General features: G+C 36.5%; 1 protein-coding gene across 4 annotated transcripts in view; it reads left to right on the top strand.

Annotated features, from left to right (window-relative positions):
• ECPAS (Ecm29 proteasome adaptor and scaffold) overlaps positions 1-23,845 on the top strand; it is a 122,101-nt gene that overhangs the window by 53,993 nt on the left and 44,263 nt on the right. For all 4 annotated transcript variants that reach the window (XM_024252121.3, XM_063714360.1, XM_009244745.4 and 1 more), the window contains 15 exons: positions 1,668-1,787; positions 3,988-4,073; positions 4,319-4,397; positions 6,549-6,598; positions 7,597-7,663; positions 7,754-7,876; positions 9,686-9,789; positions 11,794-11,917; positions 13,454-13,534; positions 15,153-15,375; positions 15,827-15,918; positions 17,672-17,806; positions 18,676-18,838; positions 19,606-19,778; positions 21,127-21,228. In XM_024252121.3, the coding sequence (XP_024107889.2) occupies positions 1,668-1,787; positions 3,988-4,073; positions 4,319-4,397; positions 6,549-6,598; positions 7,597-7,663; positions 7,754-7,876; positions 9,686-9,789; positions 11,794-11,917; positions 13,454-13,534; positions 15,153-15,375; positions 15,827-15,918; positions 17,672-17,806; positions 18,676-18,838; positions 19,606-19,778; positions 21,127-21,228 (1,722 nt within the window). The remainder of the gene's footprint in view (positions 1-1,667; positions 1,788-3,987; positions 4,074-4,318; positions 4,398-6,548; positions 6,599-7,596; positions 7,664-7,753; positions 7,877-9,685; positions 9,790-11,793; positions 11,918-13,453; positions 13,535-15,152; positions 15,376-15,826; positions 15,919-17,671; positions 17,807-18,675; positions 18,839-19,605; positions 19,779-21,126; positions 21,229-23,845) is intronic.

The raw sequence follows: 23,845 nt of genomic DNA, 5'->3' as shown, positions 1-23,845 counted from the left end.
GGGGTCTAGCTATGTTGCCTAGGCTGGACTTGAACTTCTGGGCTTAAGCTGTGCTCCTGCCTCAGTCTCTTGAGTAGCTGTGACTACAGGTGCACACCACTGCACCTGTCTGCTTTTTTGCTTTTTAAACCATAAATACTTGTTTTAAAAATCAATATTAGCCCTGGTTAGATTAGATTGAGTGCGATAAAGCAGAAATAACAATGAATTGGGAATCAGGACCTCTGAATTCTAGCCCCAAATGGCTGTACACATGAATGTGTTGGGGAGGAAAGGTTTGGCTGATCACAAAACTTTTCCTGGCTTCATGTTCTTCATGTAGAAAATGAAGGGGGTTGGATTAGATTAGTGGTTCTCACAGTGTGTTCCATGGACCTTTTTAGGGTCACAACAAACCTTTTAGGCAGTCTGTGAAGGCCTTTTCTTTTTGTACTGTGTCAATATTTGCACTCATGGTACAAAAGCAATGGTGAGTGTACTTGCTAGGTTCCTACCACACATCAAAGCCATGTCACCAGATGACTAACAGTTATTCTATTCTTCAGTGTTACGTACTCATTTAAAAAAAAAAAAGAGAGAATAAAACACAGCTTTACTTAAGAACATCCTTGATGAAGCAGTAAAAATGACTTTACTCGAAGAGTAGACAGGCAAATTATAGCTACCGAGATGGGTATTTGGCACATATTTTCTCTAAAAGGAAAAAAATGAGCTTGTTACTTCAAGAAAAACAACATGATTTATTGGCAATGATAAAAGTTAGCTTTCAAGCAAAAATTAGAATTTTGAGAAACTTGTATTCACCACAGTGATTTGATGGCTTATCAGTACTTAGTGGATTTTTCTGATGCGGTTAGAACACAGGTGATATGAGCACAGGCTTTGTAAAAAAATGTATGTATGAAGAAACATTTGCTTAACTCAGTGAGCCAGTGTTGTGCACATGAAGAATGATGTTACAAAAGCATATAAGGACAAGGGAGCCATTCAGAGTAAGATAACCAGTGGAATATAGTGTAAGAGTATACAAAAGTTCATTGATATGGTTTCAACTCCAAATTGCAATTAACCTTTTTTTTTCATTTTTTAAAAATAAGCAATTAACTGTTAAGAAATTATTATTTGTCAAGTTTTGGTGTAGTATGAAAAAAGAATATCCACAATTACCTAAGAAAGCTAAAATCATCTCCGCTTTTCCAACCACACATATCTGTGCAAGCTAGATTTTTGTTACTTCAACCAAAACAATGTATTATAGCAGATTGAATACGGAAGAATATATAAAAATTCATTTCTCTTGTAGTAAGGTGAACATTGAAGAGATTAGTAGACAATGTAAAACAGTGCTTCTCCCTCAGTACAATTTTTTTTGCTTTGGAAAATAGTTATTTTTTATAAAAATGTTAGTTTTGAAAATAATGAGTTTATTAACAATTCTGAGTAAACAAATATGTTAAAATTTCTCAGTTTTAATTTCCAGTATAGTAAATATTGATAGGTTACACAGATATAAACAGAAGCTCTTTGGAGAGTTCAGTAATTTTTAAGAGTGTAAAGGGATCTTGAAACAAAGTTTGAGAGACCACTGATTTAGATGAATTCTCATGACATTTTCAGTTCAAAATAATTTTGAATTGCTGAGTTATAATAAAGCATATTTTCAACAGGGTGCAGTTCTGAAGCCAGAGTTGAAAAGGGACCCTGTCAGTACGAGAGTCAAGTTAAAGATTGTCCCCCATCTCCTCCGCTCTAGACAAGCTGCTGAAACGTTCCCAGCCAACATTCAGGTAATTTGTTTTTTCCAGAGAATATTGGCCTGTCTGCAACTTTTATGTCTATTTAATTAGAGGAAGAACTGTGTTAGTGGATATTCAGTGGGTAGGTTGATGTATATAACAAGATTAATGAGATTCTTTTTTTTTCTATCTTAAATTTGCTGCAGTATGATTTTAAAAAAATTATCAGAAAATATATATAGGTTGAGCATCTCTAATTAGAAAATCTGAAATTCTAAATGCTCCAAAGTCCAAAACTTTGTACTGACATGATGCTCCAAGTGCAAAATTCCATACCTGGTCTCATGTGATGGATTGCATTAAAACAGTCAAAACTTTACTTCATGCACAAAATTATTTAAAATATTGTATAAATTACCTTCAGGCTATGTGCATAAGGTGTATAGAAAATGTCAATGAATTTCATCTTTAGATTTGGGTCTCATCTCCAGGATATCTCTTTATGTATCTACACATATTCCAAAATCTGAAAAAATCTGAAATCTCAAAACTCTTCTGATCCTAAGCATTTCCAGTAAGGAACACTTAACCTATACTATATATGGCTTCCATTTATCTTAAATGTATGGTAATAATCCCTTTCAAACAAGGTTTTTTTTTTTATGTATGGCTTTTCTCCAAAAATGGTATCATTAGCAACTTAGTCACTTAAGTGAAAAAGCTGAGTCATCCTTAACTGAAAGCTCACTTGAAGGCAGTGGCCAAATCCTCTTGATTTCATCTTCTTAGTGTCTTCACTTCTCTATGCCTATAATGCTGATGTTAATTCAAACTATTACTTCTTGTTTTGGTTATTGCAGTATTCTTTTAACTTACCTTCCTGCCTCTAGTCTTGGCTCACATTCAGTCTGTTTTCTTTTTCTTTGCTTGTTTTTTTTTTTTTTTTTGAGACAGGGTCTCACTGTGTTGCTCAGGCTGGAGTGCAGTGGCACAATCTTGGCTCACTCAGACTCTACCTCCCAGGCTCAAGTGATCCTTCCACCTCAGCCTCCCGAGTAGCTAAAAAAAAAGTCTGTTTCAAATAATGTAGCACTTGATTATATTTTGTCCTATATCTTTTTGTGGTTTTTTTGGAGACAGAGCCTTGCTGTGCCACCCAGACTGGAGTGCAGTAGTGGTATGATCTCGGCTTACTGCAGCCTCTGCCTCCCAAGCTCAAGTGATTCTCCCATCTCCAGGCCTCCCAAGTAGCTGGGACTACAGGCATGTGCCACCACACCTGGCTAATTTTTGTATTTTTTTGTACAGATGGAGTTTCACTATGTTGCCCAGGCTGGTCTAGAACTCCTGGACTCAAGTGATCTTCCTGCCTTGGCCTCCCAAAGTGTTGGGATTTTTTTTTTTTTGAAGTGAGACAGGATCTTGCTATGTTGCCCAGACTGGCCTTGAATGCTTGGGCTCAAGTGATCCTCCCATCCCAGCCTCCGTAGTAGCTGGGACTGTAGGTGTGAGCCACCATGCCTGGCTCTGTATCATTTTAATGTGTGTATCTCTTAACTCTTCAACAAGATTGAGTGCTTGTTCTTTTTTATATCTCTTAGTACCTAGCACAGTGGCAATTATAAAACAGATAATACTAGTCTGTAACTCACATGTTATTGTTAAATAAGATCAGAATACTGCTGGCAGTTTTAGGAACAAGAGTGTAGAGTTTTTTTTTTGTTTTTTTTTTGTTTTTAGTGTAAGTAATCTTTGTCATAAAAAGGAACTTGAGGGATTTAGATATTTTTGATGTTGATGGTTAATATTGAACTTGCTGGATGCTGCACAGGACTCATCTACATGATCGTTTTGCCTTCTTGAAGCACCTTTACCCCAATGGGACACTTGTAGAATATTTCCATTTGTATGTTTTCTCTGAAGCTTTTATTAGAATTTGTCCTGAATCATATAATTAAGAAACATAGGGAATAGCTGAGTGGTGACCCACTGCAGTATGTACTCTTTGTTTCCTCAGTGTGGTAGACCCACAATCTTTGCAGACTTGTGAGATCAACCATTGTTTGTTACTCCACAGACTATTTATAGGAGCTTCTGATTGGCTTTCTAAGTTGGTCAGCTAATGATGTGTATCTGCATTAACGTTGAAGAACGAGATGTAGTACGAAAGGTCTGCTGCTGAATTCTGATTACTATTCAAAAATATTCTTATTTTTATTAATTGATGTTCTCAACTCTTCCTTTCACATAGGTGGTGTATGATGGACTTTTTGGTACAAATACGAATTCAAAGTTAAGAACATTATCCCTGCAATTTGTGCATCATATTTGTATAACGTAAGTTTTTAACTATTTTAACTATAAAGTTTTCAACTGCTGGAATGATTGAGTGCTTCAAGTATATCTTTTTACTCATCTTACCTAGAAAGAAATCATGTTTGCTTATCTTTAAAAATTTTTGTATTTTAATAGATTATTTAACTTATTTCGGTTATGTCTCTCATTATTGTATGTAATCATCTGTAAAGATATGTAGTTATGAGATTCTTATCTTGCTTTGTGTATGTGTGTTTTATTTAAAGCTGTCCAGAAATCAAGATTAAGCCATTGGGTCCAATGCTTTTGAATGGCCTCACCAAGCTAATCAATGAATACAAAGAGGTAAGTGACTTGTCTTTTAAATTTTATCAACATTTTATATCTTAAAGTATTTTCTATAATATTTCTGGTCTGTCAATGTAGTTAGTTAAAAGTTTGTTAAAGTTTCACTGTTCCTTAACATTTTTACTTGAAATAGTACAAATTTCAGAAATTACTGCCCTTTTTTGCTTTTTTTGGGAGAAATAACTGTTAAAAACTGATATGAGGTCTTACTGTATCCTTTTTTTTTTTTGAGATGGAGTTGTGCTCTTGTTGCCCAGGCTGGAGTGCAATGGCATGATCTCAGCTCACTGCAACCTCCGGCTCCTGGTTCAAGTGATTCTCCTGCCTCAGCCTCCTGAGTAGCTGGGATTACAGGCACCTGCCACCACCACACCCAGCTAATTTTTTGTATTTTTAGTGGAGACGGGTTTGCCATCTCTACTGGCCATCTCAAGGCCAGGCTGGTCTTGAATTCCTGACCTCAGGTGATCCGCCCGACTCGGCCTCCCAAAGTGCTGGGATTACAGGCATGAGCCACCACGCCCAGCCTGCTGTATCTTTAAATAGCATTTTTTCAGCCAGTGCCTTCTGTGCTACTTCTAGCTATTGTGCAAAAACGGAATTAAAGGAATTGAAATTTATGTTGATTTCCATATGTGACTATTTGGATTTGGCTTGTGTTGGGAAACTTAATTCTCAGGGGCTAAGATACTTTTTTTCTTTCATATTTTTCTCTGGTAAATAATGGGGCTGAGATTTTAATGATTCGAAATTCTGTCAAAACATGCATTCAGTAAATTTTTGATTCCTTAAGCTAAATGGAATGAGGATTCCTTGGACTGTGGATTTTTGAATCTCATTTTTCCCCAATATTTAAAAGGAATTTGCTTTAAAAGGTAATATTTCAATGAATATTTCAATATTCATTAGTATTATTTTCCCCAGCCTAAGCTAAACATGAATGCATGTTTGCAGTAGTATAGTGAGATCAAGATCTTACCATCTGAAATTAGAACTGAGTTTGAATCCTAGTTTTGTTCTTTGGTGAGTTACTTAAATTCTTTGCACCTTCTTATTAGAAAAATGAAAATAATAATACTTGATTAGATTACTGTGAAGATTAAATGAGTTAATCTACCTAAATTGTTCACCATAGTCAAGGTACGTTAGTAGGTATTATTAGTGAAAGGCCCTTTATTTACTGTGCAGCTGTGCTTTGGGGGTGGTAAGTAGGCCTGGTTCTCATAGCTTCTTTCTCCTATTGAGTGATGCTTGCATGGTTAAAATCTAGGGGACCACTCAGATTATTTTATGGCATAGATAGTGAAATCCTTTAGAGTCATTGGTAGAAATAAAAATGCGCCGGGGCTTTTGGGGAGAAGCTGTATATTTAAATATAAGTTAGGCCAGACAAACCACAGGGTGTGAGTCCCCTTACCTGCAGGTGACATCTGCATATCTTCCCAACAGATGAATCCGTAAGAGTAGCCATTTAGATGTGGAAGGGCAAATCCTAGGATAAACACATAAACTTTAACTGGTAGAAGTTTATTGTGTTCTGAGTAATCAGATTATTGGTTTTCGTAAAACCATGTAAAACTCTATCTGTATCTTGAGGAGAGAACCTCACTAATTCACCTGGTGACTATGACCCTCTTAATTTTTTATGGTAGAAAATATGATAGAAAGCTGTTCATTACAGTGTAGATTTTTAGAAAATCACACCACAGTTTATTGCAATTTTGGTGAGAGATGGAGGATCCTAGTCTGTTGGACCGGTGATGTATTTTCTAATGAGTTAATGTTTTTTAGTGTGTTGAAGATGAACTTTGGTGTTTGGAGGTTACATAGTGTTGAAATATCTTGAACTCAGCACCAGCTAAGAGAAACCTTTCATATCTATGACCACCGCATTTTCTTTTTGGAGCGATTGGGGATGCAAGGTTTTGTCTTGTTTTTCCTTTTAGTAGTGTGATGGATTCTGGGTTTGGACATTTTTGTTGTTGTTCAGGTGCTAACACCGTGTAGTTAGACAGAGTGAGACCTAGGTTTAATAAGGAGTAAAATAATGCATGTAATTGCAGCGAAAAGGTTTTACTGTTTACTGTATTTTTTGTTTTGTCTGTTTTTTGTTCTTTCTTTTCTTTCTTTTCTTTTTTTAATTTCAAGGACCCTAAACTACTGTCAATGGCATATTCAGCTGTTGGAAAACTCTCCAGGTGAGTAAACTCTTTTTTAGTGAGAGATATGGTGTTGGTAAACAGAGAAAAATTATGTGGCATTTAATAATGGTGGAGAATAAATTTGTTGTGATTCTGAAAGGCAATGTATTTAATGGTCATAGGTTGTTTAGAAATGTCTTCCGTGTAGAAGGAAAAAGATGTGAGACATTTTAATTTACATTTGAAGGTATGTTACTGTATTAAATGGTGGTCTTGAAATGAGAGTTTGAACTTAATTGTGTCATAATGGGTTACTTTTTTTGTACCCTAGAGACTTTCGATTGACCTTAAGTGTTTTTGTTGCTACTTGGCACTAATCTTTATAAACCCAGTGATCAAGGTTTTTCTAGTGATTCTCTTTGCTGAGAATGGTGTTTATGATTCTGAGTGGCCCTGACAGATTTTTTTTTCTTCTTAATGTGATTTCCTCATTCCAGTTCCTCCTGGCTTCATCTTCCTTCACTGTATTTCGAAGCAGGGAGATAGAGATGAAGCATCCTCAGTGGCACCATGTGCTGCTTCCACTCCCAGTGCAGGTTTTGTGTTGGCCTGTGTAGACCAGGTCTTGCTCTTCTCTGCAGTGAAAGGAGCTTTGGGGTTTGGAAGAAAGCCACCCCAGATCAGTAGATATAGTGCAGGGTTGTCAGCCAACCTTGTCCCTTGTCTGTTGGCATGAAGTAACAAAGCCCCTTTCTGTGACAGTCATTAGTTTAGATCACAGTTTGGTCTTATTTCTTCATGTTAAAATCAGAAATGTTAACTGAATGCATGGAATATTATAGAGGGGATATTTGGAAGATGTGCGTATTAATCAAGGGTTTTTTGGATTAAAGAATTAAATACTTAGAAACATTTTTGGCTCTCGGAGGAGGTAATATAATGATGCTGACCTTGTCTTCAGAGAGTTCAGGAAAATTTGTGTTTAGTTTCATTTTTTCCCTTTTTCATCTCTTGGAAATTTATGATAGTAACGATATTTTTACATTCTTTTGCAGTCGAATGCCGCATTTATTCACTAAGGATATAGCGCTTGTGCAGCAGCTTTTTGAAGCCCTTTGTAAGGTAGGGAAACAGCTGTTAAGTTTATACTTTCTGTTTGGATGTTCCCCTGGGAACCCAATAGGGAGGGAAACATTTTTATCATCTTTATAGGAAGAGCCTGAGACTCGACTTGCTATTCAAGAAGCTTTATCTATGATGGTTGGAGCGTATAGTACTTTGGAAGGGGCACAGCGAACTCTCATGGAGGCACTTGTGGCTTCGTACTTAATAAAGGTAGGTCCGTGTGAACTACAAAGCCTGGGTAGTATACGGTTTACATTTTTAAGAACAAAATTTGAATTGCTACTTAACTTTTGATAATTAAGAGGAATATTTGCTTTCACTTGGGCTGTGATTTAGGATCTATTTTTAATTCTTCATGATGAAAATTTGACTTTAGGGGAGAAGGAGTGGTAGTATTCATAGCGATGCTTATGTTTAGAGCTTTCCATTTGGGAAAACTGTTCTTAATGCCATGTCCTCCGAATTAGAAATGTTTTGTCTTTTAACTGGTAGCTGAGCACTACTGTCCGCTGGGGTAGAGTTTGATAAGTAACATTTTCAGAGAAAGGCAGAAGGGATGAAAGACAAATTCCATATGTCAAAGTGAGTCTTTAGAAAGTGAGCCAGTACTGTCATACATGCTCTTCTTCCTCTTTATTTGGTTTTCAGGGGAATTTGTAGGAGGATTTTGAATATCTGTAGATATATACACACACACACACACACATATATATATATATGTAATATGTAAAATATTATATATTTGCTTTAGTCTGTTCTTTGTCCCACATTTTTAGAAGTAGGAAGAGAGGGAGATTGGAAGACAGAATGATACTAAAAAGTGTCAGTGAGATTAATATAAATTGTGTCCTAATGGAATTAGACTGACATGATTTAATATTTTGAGGGAATTTTAAATGTTCAGAAAGTTGTCTGCTTCCTATTAAAATATGACAGGGTTAAATGTGCTATTATATACATTCAGAAAGCTTACTATGATGGAGTCCTATTGTCAAGTGGTCTTAGTGTGCAGTGCATGTGGTTCATGGTCATATGTTATGGACAAAGGTGTGTAGGTGTATTTGGAAGCTCATTAGAATGGAATACTTTAAACTTTCTCTAGGTAACTTTACAAGGAAGTGTGATGCTTGTATAAACACTTACAGATACTGGTTCTACGCACACAGATCAAATCATGTAACACTATTACCAAGACAAAGCTAATTTCTTTTCTTTTCACAGACAACATTTAAAGCAACCAAACTCTAGGTTAGTTATGTAATTTAGGCTAGTCTTTAATATCTTCACTCTTTCAAGGAATGCTAAATAGCAAGAATGCCAGAATGAGTGGGACAATATATATATTTTTAATGTCTCTCTTATTTCACTTATGTTTGTGGCTAGAGGAGTGACCTGGGGAAGGTACATAAGAATAAAGCTTCAGGATCAGTAGATTCTAAAACTGCTTTTCTGGTTGAACTTTGTAGTTACAGATTATTAATCTCAGTTAATTGAATATATTTCTGTAGTTGAAACTGCTTTGAGCTAATCTGAGAACATTGGAAGTATTTAGCTTCAAATTAGTGGGGATTCCAAGTAGGCTCTGTTTGTAATTTCTGCCAAATACCTGAGTTTCACTCATGTGACTGACAGTTTGAGAGTTGGGGTGGCAGAGGTGGTGGCTAGAAACTGTCACAGTGGCGCTGAACCCAGGGTTTGGGCTGAGGATGCACAGAGATTCTCTAGTTATGGTCCTTGGAGGTCTTTAAACTTTACCTGGAGGATCTTCTAAAATTATAAGAATACTCTTTAAGTAACGCCACTGTCCGGAAGACTTAAACAACATGATTAAAGATCTTGAACAAATGATTTATTTAATTTATTTAGATACATATTTATTAAAATGTCACCTTAGAATTTTGAATTGTTTACAGTTAGGAAGACTCATCTTGATTGGAATGAATGGCTGGTAATTGATTTTTTTTTTTCCTTTTTCTTTTTTGGATTGGGGTGGTCTGTATATGTTTACACATCAAATAGCCTGAAGTTCAAGTTCGACAAGTGGCTGTGAAATTTGCCAGCACGGTGTTTCCCTCAGATCATATCCCTTCCAGATATTTGCTGCTACTGGCTGCAGGAGATCCGTAAGTTTCAAAAGGTGTTAGTTTGAATTTTGGTTTATTTTGAATTTATTTGAAAATTACTAAAAGTTGTATTGTTTACAATGTTGGTCTATGAAATTTAGAAGCTCTTTATTAAAGAAAGTATGGCTCTTGATGTGATACAGACCTGTACTCATATACCTATATATTTATATAATAATATAAATATTACGTGTATATATCTATATAATATATATTATGTAGATATATATGTGTAATATATGATATATAGCTAATACAGAAAATGCTTTATGAAATGGTCAAGTGTAAATAAAGCAAATTATATGATTGCATGTGTAATATAATTATATATCTAAAAACAAGTCCTATGTAAGGAGAAAAAAGGCTAATGTTGATGGTTTGACATATATATTAATATTTTATTAAATATGGAGTATCATTTTATATCTAATATACTTATATTTTTAAATGAGGTGTAAGTTGCATTTTATATTAATGAATTATACTACTGCATTTTCTAGAGTGTATAATGCTTTTTAAAAGAGTGTTTAAATGGTTTTGAAATTGGGACATGCCTTTAAAAGTCATGTACATATAATGAAATATATGTGGACATATTAAAACAACTCTTTTCAAATCTGTTACATACCTTATAGTCACTGCCATCTTAAAATCCATGCAGCATTCTAATCTATTTCATAATATTAAACCATTACTACATTTAACGTTTAGAATTTTTGCATCCTTCAAGTGAGATTCTTGTATATGTTTTTCTTTTTTGTTATCAGGGATAGCCTTATTTGGGGAGAAGAAAAGCCTCATTTATTCTGAGGAATAGTTTAAATAAAATTATGCATTCTGTGATGATTTGAATACCCTTGCCCAGGAACTTTTATGGTCTATTTTTTAAAAATGGGTAATTCCTTGATAACTGTTTCAGTGTTCTAGTTGGCCAACTGTGTGCCCCTCATGCCATTTATTTTCTTTACTATAAGTTGTATATATTTTGCTGTTATTTATTCGGTTGGTATTTTAATTGTTATTACCGGGCGCTGATTTTTGACTTCTGATCTTGGCTGCTGCTTCTCATAGAGCACATTGCAATCTGGTTAAAGTGGCTTTGGATTGTTAATGTTGATTCTGGTGCTCTGTTGCTTCTTAATCTTTTTACATTCGTTTCCCAACCACAGGCCAGATGTACTGGGGCCTGGCAGCCAAGGTGTCAGTTCATGTTAGAGCAATGATTTAAGTCTAGGGAGTTGGACTTCCAAATAGAGCTCTTCACTGCTTTATCTTATTCTGTAAGTGCTGAAAATTATTTTTGTGTAAGAAACCAAAACCAAAGCATAACTAATTCAACAGTTTTCTTTCTTAGGTTAAAACTGTTGAGGTCAAATGAAAATCCTCTGACAACTTAAGGAATTATTTATTAATTCTTTCTTTTCGGCCCTTTATCTGATGTTTGGAAAATGAGACACGATCAGAGGCAATTGAAGAATTAAAAGGCCTTTATATGGTATCTGGATAAGACTATTGCTGAGATCAGTCTCTAGGTGGTCTGAAATTGGTTGGGGTTTATATTTTTACACTTTAATGTCACTTATTAGTTGTACAGAATTGTAGCTGAATACATAGAGATGTAAGAGTTTGGGTGGAGTGTGTAGACCACTGGATAGTCACTGAATTTTAAAATATGTATTATAGTTGTTTATGATTTAACTCTACGAAGTAAAGCATACACATAGATATTTACATAAAAATTTACTTAAAGTACCCTATCTTGTTTTTTAATGTGAGTCAAATTCAAAGATGTAAGCCAGATGACTCCCCAGACCTCATGCAATTTCTAAAAAGAAGTGATTTCTTATAATGTGTTATGTTGACTCTGCTTAGATAGCCAAGAATGTATTTAAGACATTTTCTGAGAACTCTAGCTGCCAAATAAAATTGCTGTTCCTATTCTTCAAATGATCATTTCTAATTGGTGACATTTATTTTTTATTCTTATTTGTCTTTTTCTGAAAGACGTGAAGAAGTTCATGGAGAAGCACAACGCGTATTAAGGTGTCTTCCAGGTAGAAACAGAAAAGAAAGTACTTCTGAGCAGATGCCTTCCTTCCCAGAAATGGTTTATTACATCCAAGAAAAGGTATGGCATGCAACTTAAGGTAATTAGTCTAAATCATAATGGATGATGAAAATAAAAATATCTTTAAAGTGAAAAATGTAATCATTAGATGTTGACTCATAAAATTTCTTTTTTTCTTTTTCTTTTTCTTTTTTTTTTTTTTGAGATGGAGCTTCGCTCTTGTTGCCCAGGCTGGAGGGCAATGGCACGATCTTGGCTCACTGCAAACTCCACCTCCTGGGTTCAAGTGATTCTCCTGCCCCAGCTCCTGAATAGCTGGGAATATAGGCACTCGCCACCAAGCCTGGTTAATTTTTTGTATTTTTAGTAGAAACAATGTTTCACCATGTTGGCCAGGCTGGTCTTGAACTCCTGACCTCAGTTGATCCACCTGCCTTGGCCTCCCAAAGTGCTAGGTTTACAGGCGTGAGCCACCATGCCCAGCTGACTCATAAAGTTTCTAGCATTAATACTTACATTAAGAAGGAGATACAAAGTGAGGAAAAAAAATTATAATCCTCACCTGTAATTGATCTGTTTTGCCTAAACTTGAATTACTTATAATTCCTTTCATGCTTGGCAACATTTTGGCTGTGTTAAATATTTTTTCCCTTAATATGACATGCTTAAAAATACATCTCCTTTTTTTAAAATTTTTTTTTTTTTTTTTGAGACAGGGTCTTGCTCTGGTCACCCAGGCTGGAGTGCAGTGGTGTGGTCTCAGTTCACTGAGACCTCCACCTTCCAGAGTCAAGTGATCCACCCTCCTCAGCCTCCCTATAGCCGGGACTACAGGTGTGCACCACCGCTCCTGGCTAATTTTTGTATTTTTTGTAGAGACAGGGTTTTGCTATATTGCCCATGCTGGTTCTCCTTTGTATTTTTAAGGGTGCTCTTTAGGGTAGTATAAGTTTAAGAATGCTTCAGGGAACAGTTCATGTTCTTCCCACCATGTTCATAAGAGAGCATCCCATCTGCTTTTGTAAGTCTTTGCTTTTGCACAGTGTTTTCTGCTGGTAGATCCAGGATATTGGCAGTAATGACCATCCACCCCCTCCAGGCCTTGACTCTGTCCCACTTTGCTGGAGGACACCTTCCTACCTTTTACCTCCACTGGTGATCCTAGCTCTTTGCTAGGTAGGCACCTTAAGGGAGTTGAAGGTCAGTATGCAGCGGCCATGATTCTGTTTTCCACATAGCAGCACAGTCTATTTGTGGTCAGAAGATTCTCTGCTTGTAGTTTCCTCCTACTGTCATTATTAATGAAAATAACTGGCATACAGTGACCTGAGATGACCATATTAGTAGATGTCTGGAATAGGTTTATTATTTTTAAACAAACGAGAACAAACATGGAAAAAGGGCAACACACTTGTCATTTAGTGTGTGAGGGACATGCACGATCAGCATGGTTAATAGGAAAGTGGAAAATGTTTGATCAGAAAAAGAAGCAAACTTAGGACATGTAGCTAGAAATACAGTTGTTTTTGAGTTGAGGAACGGCAGGTATGCTTCATTTTTCAGTAATTGTGTCTGTTTTGGACTTTTTAAACTTAGGCTTCTCATCGAATGAAAACTCCAGTCAAGTACATGACCGGGACCACTGTCCTTCCATTTAACCCCGCAGCCTTTGGAGAGGTAGAACTTTCATATATTTCTATTTACTTTTTGTAAGTGTTCTAAAAAGATCACACCACACCCAAAGAGGGGTCTGTCATTTTGTTGTGTTTTAGGTAAACCCATATTGTGGTGTCATTGTTCTTCATTGGCTTGTTTATTTAAAAAAACAGTATTGGGAAATTGGTATTATTTTAATTCATAGTGAAGTATGTAAGTATATTTATCTCAGTGAGATTCTTTTTGTGAAAAAACTGGATGTTCTGTAGTGATTACTGTTGGGATTTTGCAGCAAGATAGATTTGGGTTTTAAAGCCAACCTGTTGTTGAGGTTGTTAGGGTTATTTAGTTTTGAAGGTTGGAGAGGATTAATTGATCACACTTATTAAGGGAAATTCTGTTTTTTAGATTATTGACTTGCACTAGGTAAATTACAAGAAGTAATCTTGTTCAGATTAAGAATATTCACAGTGAATTTGCTGCCTATCCTATTTTAATGATCAATGAAAAAGCTTCCAGAGGACAGACTCCTTGGTAGCCTGTTTATATAAGGGTTTGTTTTTTTTTTTTTTTTTTTTTTTTTGAGAAGTAGTCTCACTCTGTTGCCCAGGCTGGAGTACAGTGAATGGCGTGATCTTGGTTCATTGCAGCCTTGCCTCCTGGGCTCAAGTGAACCTCCCACCTCAGTCTCTTGAGTAGCCAAGACTACAGGCGTGCACCACCACTCCTGGCTAATTTTGTTATCTTTTTGGTAGAGATGGGTTTCACCATGTTTCCCAGGCTGGTCTTGAACTCCTGGGCTAAAGCAGTCCTCCTTCCTCAGCCTCCCAAAGTGTTGGGATTACAGGCGTGAGCCACTGCGTCTGGTCTATATCAGAGGTTTTTATGGTGTTATATCTATTTTTCTGTAGATGAATTGAACCCATTTTCTCAAATTCTTGTGTCAGTGGAGTAAACACAACTGGAATTCTACAGGAATAATAGGCCATTTGCTTCAGATTTCTGTCTTCTCTCTCTCTATCTCTGTCTCTCTTTCTCTCTCTCTCACACACACACACACACGGCTTTTAAAAAATAATGATTTTTATTATAATTTCTAACTTTTATTTTAGGTTTGAGGGTACATGTAAAGGTTTGTTACATAGGTAAATATGTGTCATGGGGGTTTGTTGTATATACTATTTCATTACCCAGATATTAAGCCCAATACGCCATAGTTATCTTTTCTGCTCCTCTCCCTCCTCCCACCCTCTCTCTTCAAGTAGACCCCAGTGTCTGTTGTTTGCTTCTTTGCGTTCATAAGTTGTTATCATCTAACTCCCACTTATAAGTGAGAACATGTGGTATTTGATTTTCTGTTCTTGCATTAGTTTGCTAAGGATAACAGCCTCCAGCTCCAATTTCTGACTTTAAAAGTTCAGTTTGTATTTTAACAATCTTAAAAAATTCTTTGGATTTGCAAACCTTGTTATACAAATTTTGCTCCATTATGGCATGTTTTCTGCCTTCCATGAGGATTGAAATAGCTTTATAAAGAAGGGTGGGTGAATCAAAACTAGAAATTGTTACTTTGGAGAGTACCTTCCCACACTGACTTTTCGAGAAGCTTATGCAGTCTTCCTCTCCGTTCTGTTTATAGATCGTTCTGTACTTGCGCATGTGCCTTGCGCACAGTGCGGGGGTGGTTCCCACCTCTCAGAGTTTGGCTGATATGCAGGATCATGCCCCAGCCATTGGACGCTACATACGGACTTTAATGTCAAGCGGGCAGACGGCACCCTCATCATCTAACAAGAGTGGGGAAACTAACCCTGTCCAGATCTACATTGGCCTGCTTCAGCAGCTGTTAGCAGGTGTTGGAGGTAGGAATTTGTGATGTGAAGGAAAGATGTTAAAGCAGTTAAGCAAAAATCTAATTTTAAACTTAGCTGAGAATTTATAGCAAAATTATTCCTCTCTCTTCACTTCTGTAACTGAACATTAGCCTTTGTTTCTTTTTAAACTTATCTGATTCATTCTGGATACACTACTTCTTTTTTCAGAAAGAAATGCTAACAATAGATAAATACATTTTTACTTTGGAAGTGAATGTGAAGAACAGGATATCCTTTTTATAGATAGCTCATTGTAAATTTGCTGTAGTGAATCACGTACTATATTTAGGTTGTATAGGGTTTTTTTTGTTTGTTTTTTTTTAATAGAACCCAAAGAATGTGTGTTAAAGCAGTGGCCTTATACTTCAAAGGAATTTAGTGATCCCTGTATGTTCATTACTTTTCTTGAAATTTAAAGTGGTTCTGAATTCTTATTTAGGTTTGCCGGTTATGTACTGTCTATTGGAAGCTGTGTCAGTGTACCCAGAAAAGCTGGCTACCAAATTTGTAGACAAAACAGAATGGATAAAGGTATGTTCTGCATGTACCTTTTTTTTTTAAAAAAATTCTATTTCAGACCTTAACCTCATGATTTCTTTTTCCTGCCAGCATCCCTATGACCTTTTCTGCCTTTAGGTCGTTTTGAAAACTCTCTCATCATCAGACACTTACTGGGAAGCAAGTAGGTCACTATGTCTCATTGACACATCTGGAGGAGATTGGGAGATGAATTGAGAAGCATAGGAGTAAAAAAATATTCCTTTTCTGTTTCAAAAGTTTTTTTTTTTTTTTTTTTTTAAAGTAAGCAATAGATTTGTGTAGTTTAAATAAAAACTATGTAAAATGTCTCATTTCCATAACCGTCTCCAACCTACCCAAGCCTTCTAATTTTTGTCCTTTCCTCTCCCCTCTGACAAACACATGTAAGTCACCACTTATATATGGCATGCTTTCTAGAGTTTACTTATGTACATACACATAAAAACATGCATTTAAGATTTTTGTCCCATATTTTTATCAAAAGCAGCATACTATTCATAACTGTTTTATACATTCTTTCACTTAATAGTAGAGAGATATTCCACTGCAACTATGGAGAGAATATTTTCTTTAACAGCCTCAGTTTTTATTGTATGAATGTACTATTATGTATTCTAGATCTTTATAGATGGTCATTTAGAGTACTTCCATTCTGCTGTAATGAATAATCTATCATCTTGCATATTGAGGAAGTATATGTTTTAGATGGATTCCCCAGAAGTGGAATAGCTGGATCAGAGGACATATGTTTTTGTAATTTTCATAGATAATGCCACACCGTCCATGTGTGTGATACCAATGTACACTTCTACCAGTCATGTATGAGGGTGTTCCTGTCCCATGACCACACCAAAAGGGATGCCAGGTTTAGAAAGTAAAAAGACAAGATACTCAGTTAAATTTGAATTTCAGATAAATAATAATTTTTTTTAGTATAAGTATTGGCCCTGCAGTTTTCTGTATCTCCATGTGCTACATATTGCAGTTCTTTTTTTGGAAAATACAGCTTGAATGATGGTAAAAATGTACAAATTATGTCTTTAAGTGTGAAAACATGAATGAAATTTACCAAGGGGGTGAGTTTTGCACATTTCTGGATAGTCTGGTCTTATGAAATTGCTTCTAGTTTAAAAAGGTTTTTTTTTATTTGTTATGAATATTGACTGATTTTAAAATGATTTTATAGTTTTTGAGCTTTGATGTTTTAGATGAGAGGTTGTCATACTATAGTCAAAGGTCCAAATAGGACCTGCCTCCTGTTTTTGTATGGTTTGCAAGCTAAGAATGGTTTTTACATTTTTAAATGTGGAAAAAAAAAATTAAGAAACGAATAACGTTTCATGACACAAACATTGTCGTATCCATGTTTACTGGAACCCAGCCATGCTCGTTCATTGTGTATTGTCTGTTGCTGCCTTTGTACTGCAGTGGCAGAATGGAGTAGTTGCAGCAGAGACCAAATGGCCCATAAAGCCTTTTTGTCTTTTTACAGAAGTTTGCTGACCGTTGTTTTAGATCATCTGTGAATAAATTTCACCTGTTTTGTGCTTGTGTGTCTTTGATGAAAATGGACCTAAGATTTTGTTATACAATTCATTCAGCTTTCATTTTGTTTTCAAATAATGGCTTGTTTTTTTCCTCAATATCCATCAACAGATTGAACACTCTTTTAATTTTAAAAGATGTTGTCATCAGGCATGTGGTTCTGTGTCATGTATATATTTGTTTTTTTTATACTGCTCAGAGTCTGATGAATAGCAGTAAAGAAGAAATGCGCGAACTGGCAGCATTGTTTTATTCTGTGGTGGTATCAACAGTGTCGGGGAATGAGTTGAAATCAATGATAGAACAGCTTATAAAGACTACAAAAGACAATCACGTATGTTATTTTGTTTTCATTCTTTTTTGTGGGAGATAGGGTTTTATAAAAGGATCTAACTTATTTTTGACTTTTATGTTCTCATTTGTAAAATGAACTTACAAATTCCTTGCTTTTATGACTGTAAAGAGTAAATGAGATAGGTAATACATTGGTTCAATCAGCTCACTTAACAAATACCAGTGCTGTGTCTGATAAGCACTATTTTAGGTGCTAGGAGTACAGTGATTCATAAATACTTGAGAATCCCTGGTACAACAGGATGCTCAGAGCTTGCAGCCATACCACCGTGAACACACCTGATCTCATCTGAGCTTGGAAACTAAGCAGGGTCGGGCCTGATGAGTACTGAAAGCGAGAAATGTTAGCTCCTTTTTTCTTCCTCATCTACTGCTGCCAGTGAAAAAACAAGTTTTACTTCATATAGTTTGTTGGTTACCTTGTGTTTGGAAGTTTTGGCAATTAGAAATAGGATCTGTTTATTGTCTTTTGTTGGCAATAGGAAGACATTATGTGTGAAAGTTATGATATTCTAGTTACATAAGTGCTGTAAGCTAGAAAGTGGCGTGGGAGCATGTAGGAGCACGTAGGAAAGTCATCTCACCCAGAATTGGAGTAGGCATGGAATTAGAGAATGTAAATCTTAAAGTGAATCAAGATTCAGCTTCTCAAAATTCCGTTAGAAACTCAAGGTTTCTCTTGTTCTCTAAGCTCGATGCATTAGCATCCAGTGAAACCTCGAGTGTTCACTTTATTTTTAGCCTTATGTTTTGTTGGAGAGATGATCCTAATCGACACACAGTTACTGCCATGTATTCTTGCGTATATGAGAGAGAGCCAGAGATTTGCTATTGTTTTGCTAAATTCAGAGCCCAGAGATACAGCATGGATCCTTGCTTGCGTTGGGATTCACGGTGGGAAGGTATTTGGCTAAAAAGAAAATGAGAATGTCAGAGCAACAAGACCTGGAGAGAAATGCTGACACCCTCCCTGATCAAGAGGAACTCATTCAGAGTGCTACAGAAACAATAGGTAATTAATGTCTTTATGCCGATTTGGGTGTTGCAGTTTTTGAATTATGTTAAATTTTAATATGGCGTTTCAGTTTCTTTTTATGACATTGTATTTTAAAAGACACAAGCTTTTTCACAAAAAACTTACTTGATAAATTCTGTATTTTTAGTAACAACGAAGGCTGGGTGTGGTGGCTCATACCTATAATCTCAGTACTTTGGGAGGCCAAGGTGGGAGGATCACTTGAGTCCAAGAGTTTGAGACCAGTCTAGTCAGGATAGTGAGACCTAGCTTCTACAAAAAAACAAAATTAGCTTGGTATGGTGGCGTGTACCTGTAGCCTCAACTACTGAGGAAGCTAAGGTGGGAGAATCACTGGAGCTTGGGAGGTTGAGGCTGCAGTGAGCCGTGATCATGCCACTGCTCTCCCGCCTGGGTGACAGAGCTAGACCTTGTCTCCAAAAACCAAAACAAAACAAAGCAAAAAACAAAGCAATGAAAGCACTCTATTTTTTTTTCTCTACATTTTTTTCCTACATGTTTTTATAAACAGGGATGATCCTATTATGGGAACAGATTTATACATTAAAAAAAATACTACTCTATCCCCTGTTGCCATGTTGTCTTTCCACTGAATAAATGTTAACAAATTGTCAACTAGAAGATATATCATACACTTTGATTTTATTTTGCCGTCTTAAAAAAAATCTTGAGTACGTCACTGGTTGCTTTGGGTCGTAAGGATAATGATATGTAATTCTGTTTTTGGCTAAATGTGCTTACAGGCTCATTTTTGGACAGTACATCACCCCTCCTGGCAATTGCTGCCTGCACAGCCCTGGGTGAAATTGGCAGAAATGGTCCACTTCCAATCCCCAGTGAGGGATCTGGCTTTACCAAATTGCATCTTGTAGAAAGCTTACTAAGTAGAATACCTTCCAGTAAAGAAACAAATAAGGTAAGTTTTTTTCTTATTTTTTCCCTTTCTGGAATTCTGTCTTTCTACGCATAAATGAGCAAAAACAAATTATAATGAGAATAGATGGCATTACAGCTGGAGGAAGGATTTAATGTAAAAATGGGTGATAAAGAAGCAAGTCTAAGTGTTTACTTTTGAGCTAGAGGTTATCTGTGTACAATCTTAGTGTGTACATCTTTTGACCCAGTCATTCCAATTTAGGTCTTTATAACTTAAGATTTGAGTGAAGAATTAAATTCATCAGGAAATATCTTTTGTCATGCAAAAGGTGTATAATAAAATGTTAAGTAATTTTATGATTTTTTTTATTTTAGGCCAAATATAAATCCTAACCTCCTAAAGCCAGTTTTGTGATCAAAACACCTCAATTTTGAGGTGTAAGATGATTTAATGAGCAGAAATATCAGTTTACTACTACAAGTTTAATTGATACAATCTTTTTTTTTTTGAGATGGAGTTTTGCTCTTGTTGCTCAAGTTGATCTCAGCTCACTGCAACCTCCACCTCCCAGGTTCAGGCGGGTGATTCTCCTGCCTCAGCCTCCTGAGTAGCTGAGATTACAGGCGCACGCCACCATGCCCAGCTAATTTTTGTATTTTTAGTAGAGATGGGGTTTCACCATGTTGGCCAGGCTGGTCTCGAACTCCTGACCTCAGGCAATCCTGCCTGCCTCGGCCTTCGAAAGTGCTAGGATTGCAGGCTTGAGCCACTGAGCCTGGCCTAATTCCTATAATCTTAATCTTAGTCTAGCTACTGTTTGAAACTTTCTGAGAAGATACACAGTATAGTTTTTGTTAGCTATTAACTAATCATTGCCAAACATTGTTAAGCACTTCTAATGTGCCAGAGAGTATGTTAAGTGCTTTGCATGCATTGATTGAATCTTCTAAAAGGTCTAGTGAAATAGGCACAGTTGTCATCTCTATATGAGATAACATGAGGAAACAGAGTCACAGAGAGGGGAATTAACTTGCCTAAGGTCACACACCAGTATAGGCTGAAATGGTTGAGATGTGATTTGGTCCTAGGTCCTTTGGGCCCACAACCCACATTTTAAATCGTTATAGTTTGAAAGGTAATAAGCCTAGTTAAAGGCTTTCTTCTTTCTTCTTTTGCAGCTGTGGACCCTTAGCGGACTCAGATTTGTGTGTTTCTACCTTCAATGACTTATAGACATACGACTGTAAAATTTGATGCTTTTGTAAAAACTTTTGCATTGATGTGTTAGATAGACTGCCCTTCCCTGTCATCTCATTTTGGAAATACTGTACTGGGGTAAAGCTATTATATACTCTGTTTAAAAGAAAAAAATTTGGTGTTCCTCCAGATGAAAGAACGAGCAATCCAAACACTGGGATATTTTCCAGTTGGGGATGGAGATTTTCCTCACCAGAAACTCCTCTTGCAAGGTCTGATGGATTCTGTGGAGGTATTTATATTGCTACCTGATTGTTAGTTATTCAAAGAAAAGGCATTGGTTTTTTTTTTTTTTTTTTAGGTGCAGTTTTGCATGCTGTGAGATTTTTAATTAAGCATTTACTCGTTTATTCACCAGATATTTGAGTACTAGTTTTGTGCTCATCACTGTGCTAGGTATAGCATTGACTAAGTCACCTATGAGGGAAAGACCTTTTCTTAAAATTTTTGAGCAAAGCGTGGTGCAGTGCGGTTAGAAGGGAAAACATATCCACATAGCCCGTCAGCCAGATGTGTGGAGTGAGCCACTAAAAAACAGTAGTTCTTGAGTGTTTCAGTTGGTATTTCAGTTGTGTTCAAGTCTGACGATTTAGCTTCTGTCCTCTAGATGCCTAGTGTGTAGTGGAGAAGCCCTACAAGTAGGCAAATGCCAAGATAGTGTTCTAAGTGTCTCAGCATGGCCTGATCTGGCCTTGCTTTCCCTACCTTTGATTCATAACATTCCCTCACTTTCTGTATACCAGCCTCTTTGGCGGCCTTGCACTGAGCTTTTGAAAGCCTCCTACTTCCTTCTCAGCTTGTTGCTGTGCTCCTTGAAAAGCCTTCCCTGGCGCATCATACTAGGGTAGATTCTTTAGTTACTTGTGCCATCATGTCTCTCATTCTTTTTCTTCACAGCATTTATCAGTTTCTAATTGCCCACTAGACTGAATGCAGACTCTGTTTTGCTTACCGCTGTAAAACAAGTGCCTAGGAGTGTGATTGGTAATAGTAGGACCTCAGTAAATATTGGCAGACTAAGTAACCGAATGAAGAGATATTTGCATGTAAGGCAGTAGAATCACAAAGGAAGGTTTAATTCTGTCAGGAACAGTTAGTGTATGTCTTTGGAGGAGAGGTTTCTGCTGGGCCTTGAAAGATGGGAGGAAGGAGAGATAATTGAGGCTAAGGACTGAGGCACCCGAGTAAGAGAGCCGATATTAGTCTGGATTCTGAATTCAGTATTTTTAAAGTGAATTTTTTTAGACAATCTAGGTCTCCTGGGATGTCATTAACATTGTAACCACTTGGAGAGAAACTTATGATCCTGGTTTTCTCATCTTTTTCCTTTTTTGAGTCCTTGAGTGAGGTGGGTTTCTTCTAGGTTTTTTTTTTTTTTTTTTTCCTGAGATGGAGTTTCGCTCTGTCTCCCAGGCTGGAGTAAAGTGGCAAGATCTTGGCTCACTGCAACCTCCACCTCCTGGGTTCAAGTGATTCTCCTTCGTCAGCCTCCCAAGTAGCTGGGATTACAAGTGCACGCCACCATGCCTGGCTAATATGTATGTTTTTAATAGAGACAGGGTTTCACCATGTTGACCAGGCTGGTCTTGAACTTCTGACCTCAGGTTATCTGCCCGCCTCGGCCTCCCAAAGTGCTGGGATTACAGATGGGAACCACTGCACCCAGCCTGTTTTGTTTTTTTTTAATGAAGGCTTGTATGGATTCTTAACTTTTAATGCCATTATTTTAAGAGTTTAGAAATACATGAAAAGCTAGAAGTATGGAAATAAGGTAGAGAGATTAAATGATGAGAATAATGAAAAGCATGAAACGGAAGCAGAATATCTTCACAGTCGAATAGGACACAGTGCTGAAGGTTTTTTTGGTTTAACTGTTTTTATTTTTTATTTATTTTATTTTTACAATAGGATCTCATTCTGTCACCAAGGCTGGAGTACATTACATCTCCCAGGCTCAAACAATCCTCCCACCTCACCTCCTAAGCAGCTGGGACCACAGGCATGCGCCACCATACCTGACTAATATTTTAATTTTTTATAGAGACAGGGTATCCCTGTGTGGCCTAGGGTCTTGAACTCCTGGGCTCAAGTGATCCTTCCACCTAGATCTCCCAAAATGTTAGGATTACAGGCATAAGCCACTGTGCCTCGCCCATTTTTAATTTTTTAAATTGATACATAATAGTTGTACATATTTATGGGATATATATGATATTTTGATACAAGCATACAATGTATAATGATCAAATTACAGTAATGGGATATCCATCATTTTAAGCATTTATCATTTCTTTGTGTTTGGAGCATGTCAGATTTTCTCTTCTCGCTATTTTGAAATATACAATAAATTCGTATTAACTGTTGTTGCCCTATTGTGCTGCCAAACACTAAAACTTAATTTTTGTAACTGTATTTTTGTTCCCATTAGCCAAGCTCTCTTCCCCCACTCTCCAGTACCTTTCCTGGCCTCTGGTAATCACCATTTGTTCACTACTTCCATGAGATCAATTTTCTCACGTATAAGTGAGAACATAGGATATTTGTTCTGTACCTTGCTTATTTCACTGAATATAATGTCCTCCAGTTCCATCTATGTTGCTGTCAGCAACAGGATTTCATTCTTTTTTATGGCTGAATAATATTCCATTGTGTATATATACCACTTTTAAAAAATCCATTCATCTGTTGCTGGACACTTAGCTTGATTTCTTGTTTTGGCTATTGTTAATAGTGCTGCAGTAAACATTGGAGCACAAATACGTCTTCAGAATACAGATTTTCTTTCTTCTGGATATATACTCAGGATACATACTGGGATTGCTGGGTTATATGATAGTTCTATTTTTAGT

This window comes from Pongo abelii, chromosome 13, assembly GCF_028885655.2.
Source record: "Pongo abelii isolate AG06213 chromosome 13, NHGRI_mPonAbe1-v2.0_pri, whole genome shotgun sequence".
Lineage (NCBI taxonomy): Eukaryota > Metazoa > Chordata > Mammalia > Primates > Hominidae > Pongo > Pongo abelii.
This window is presented reverse-complemented; position numbering and strand designations above follow the sequence as displayed.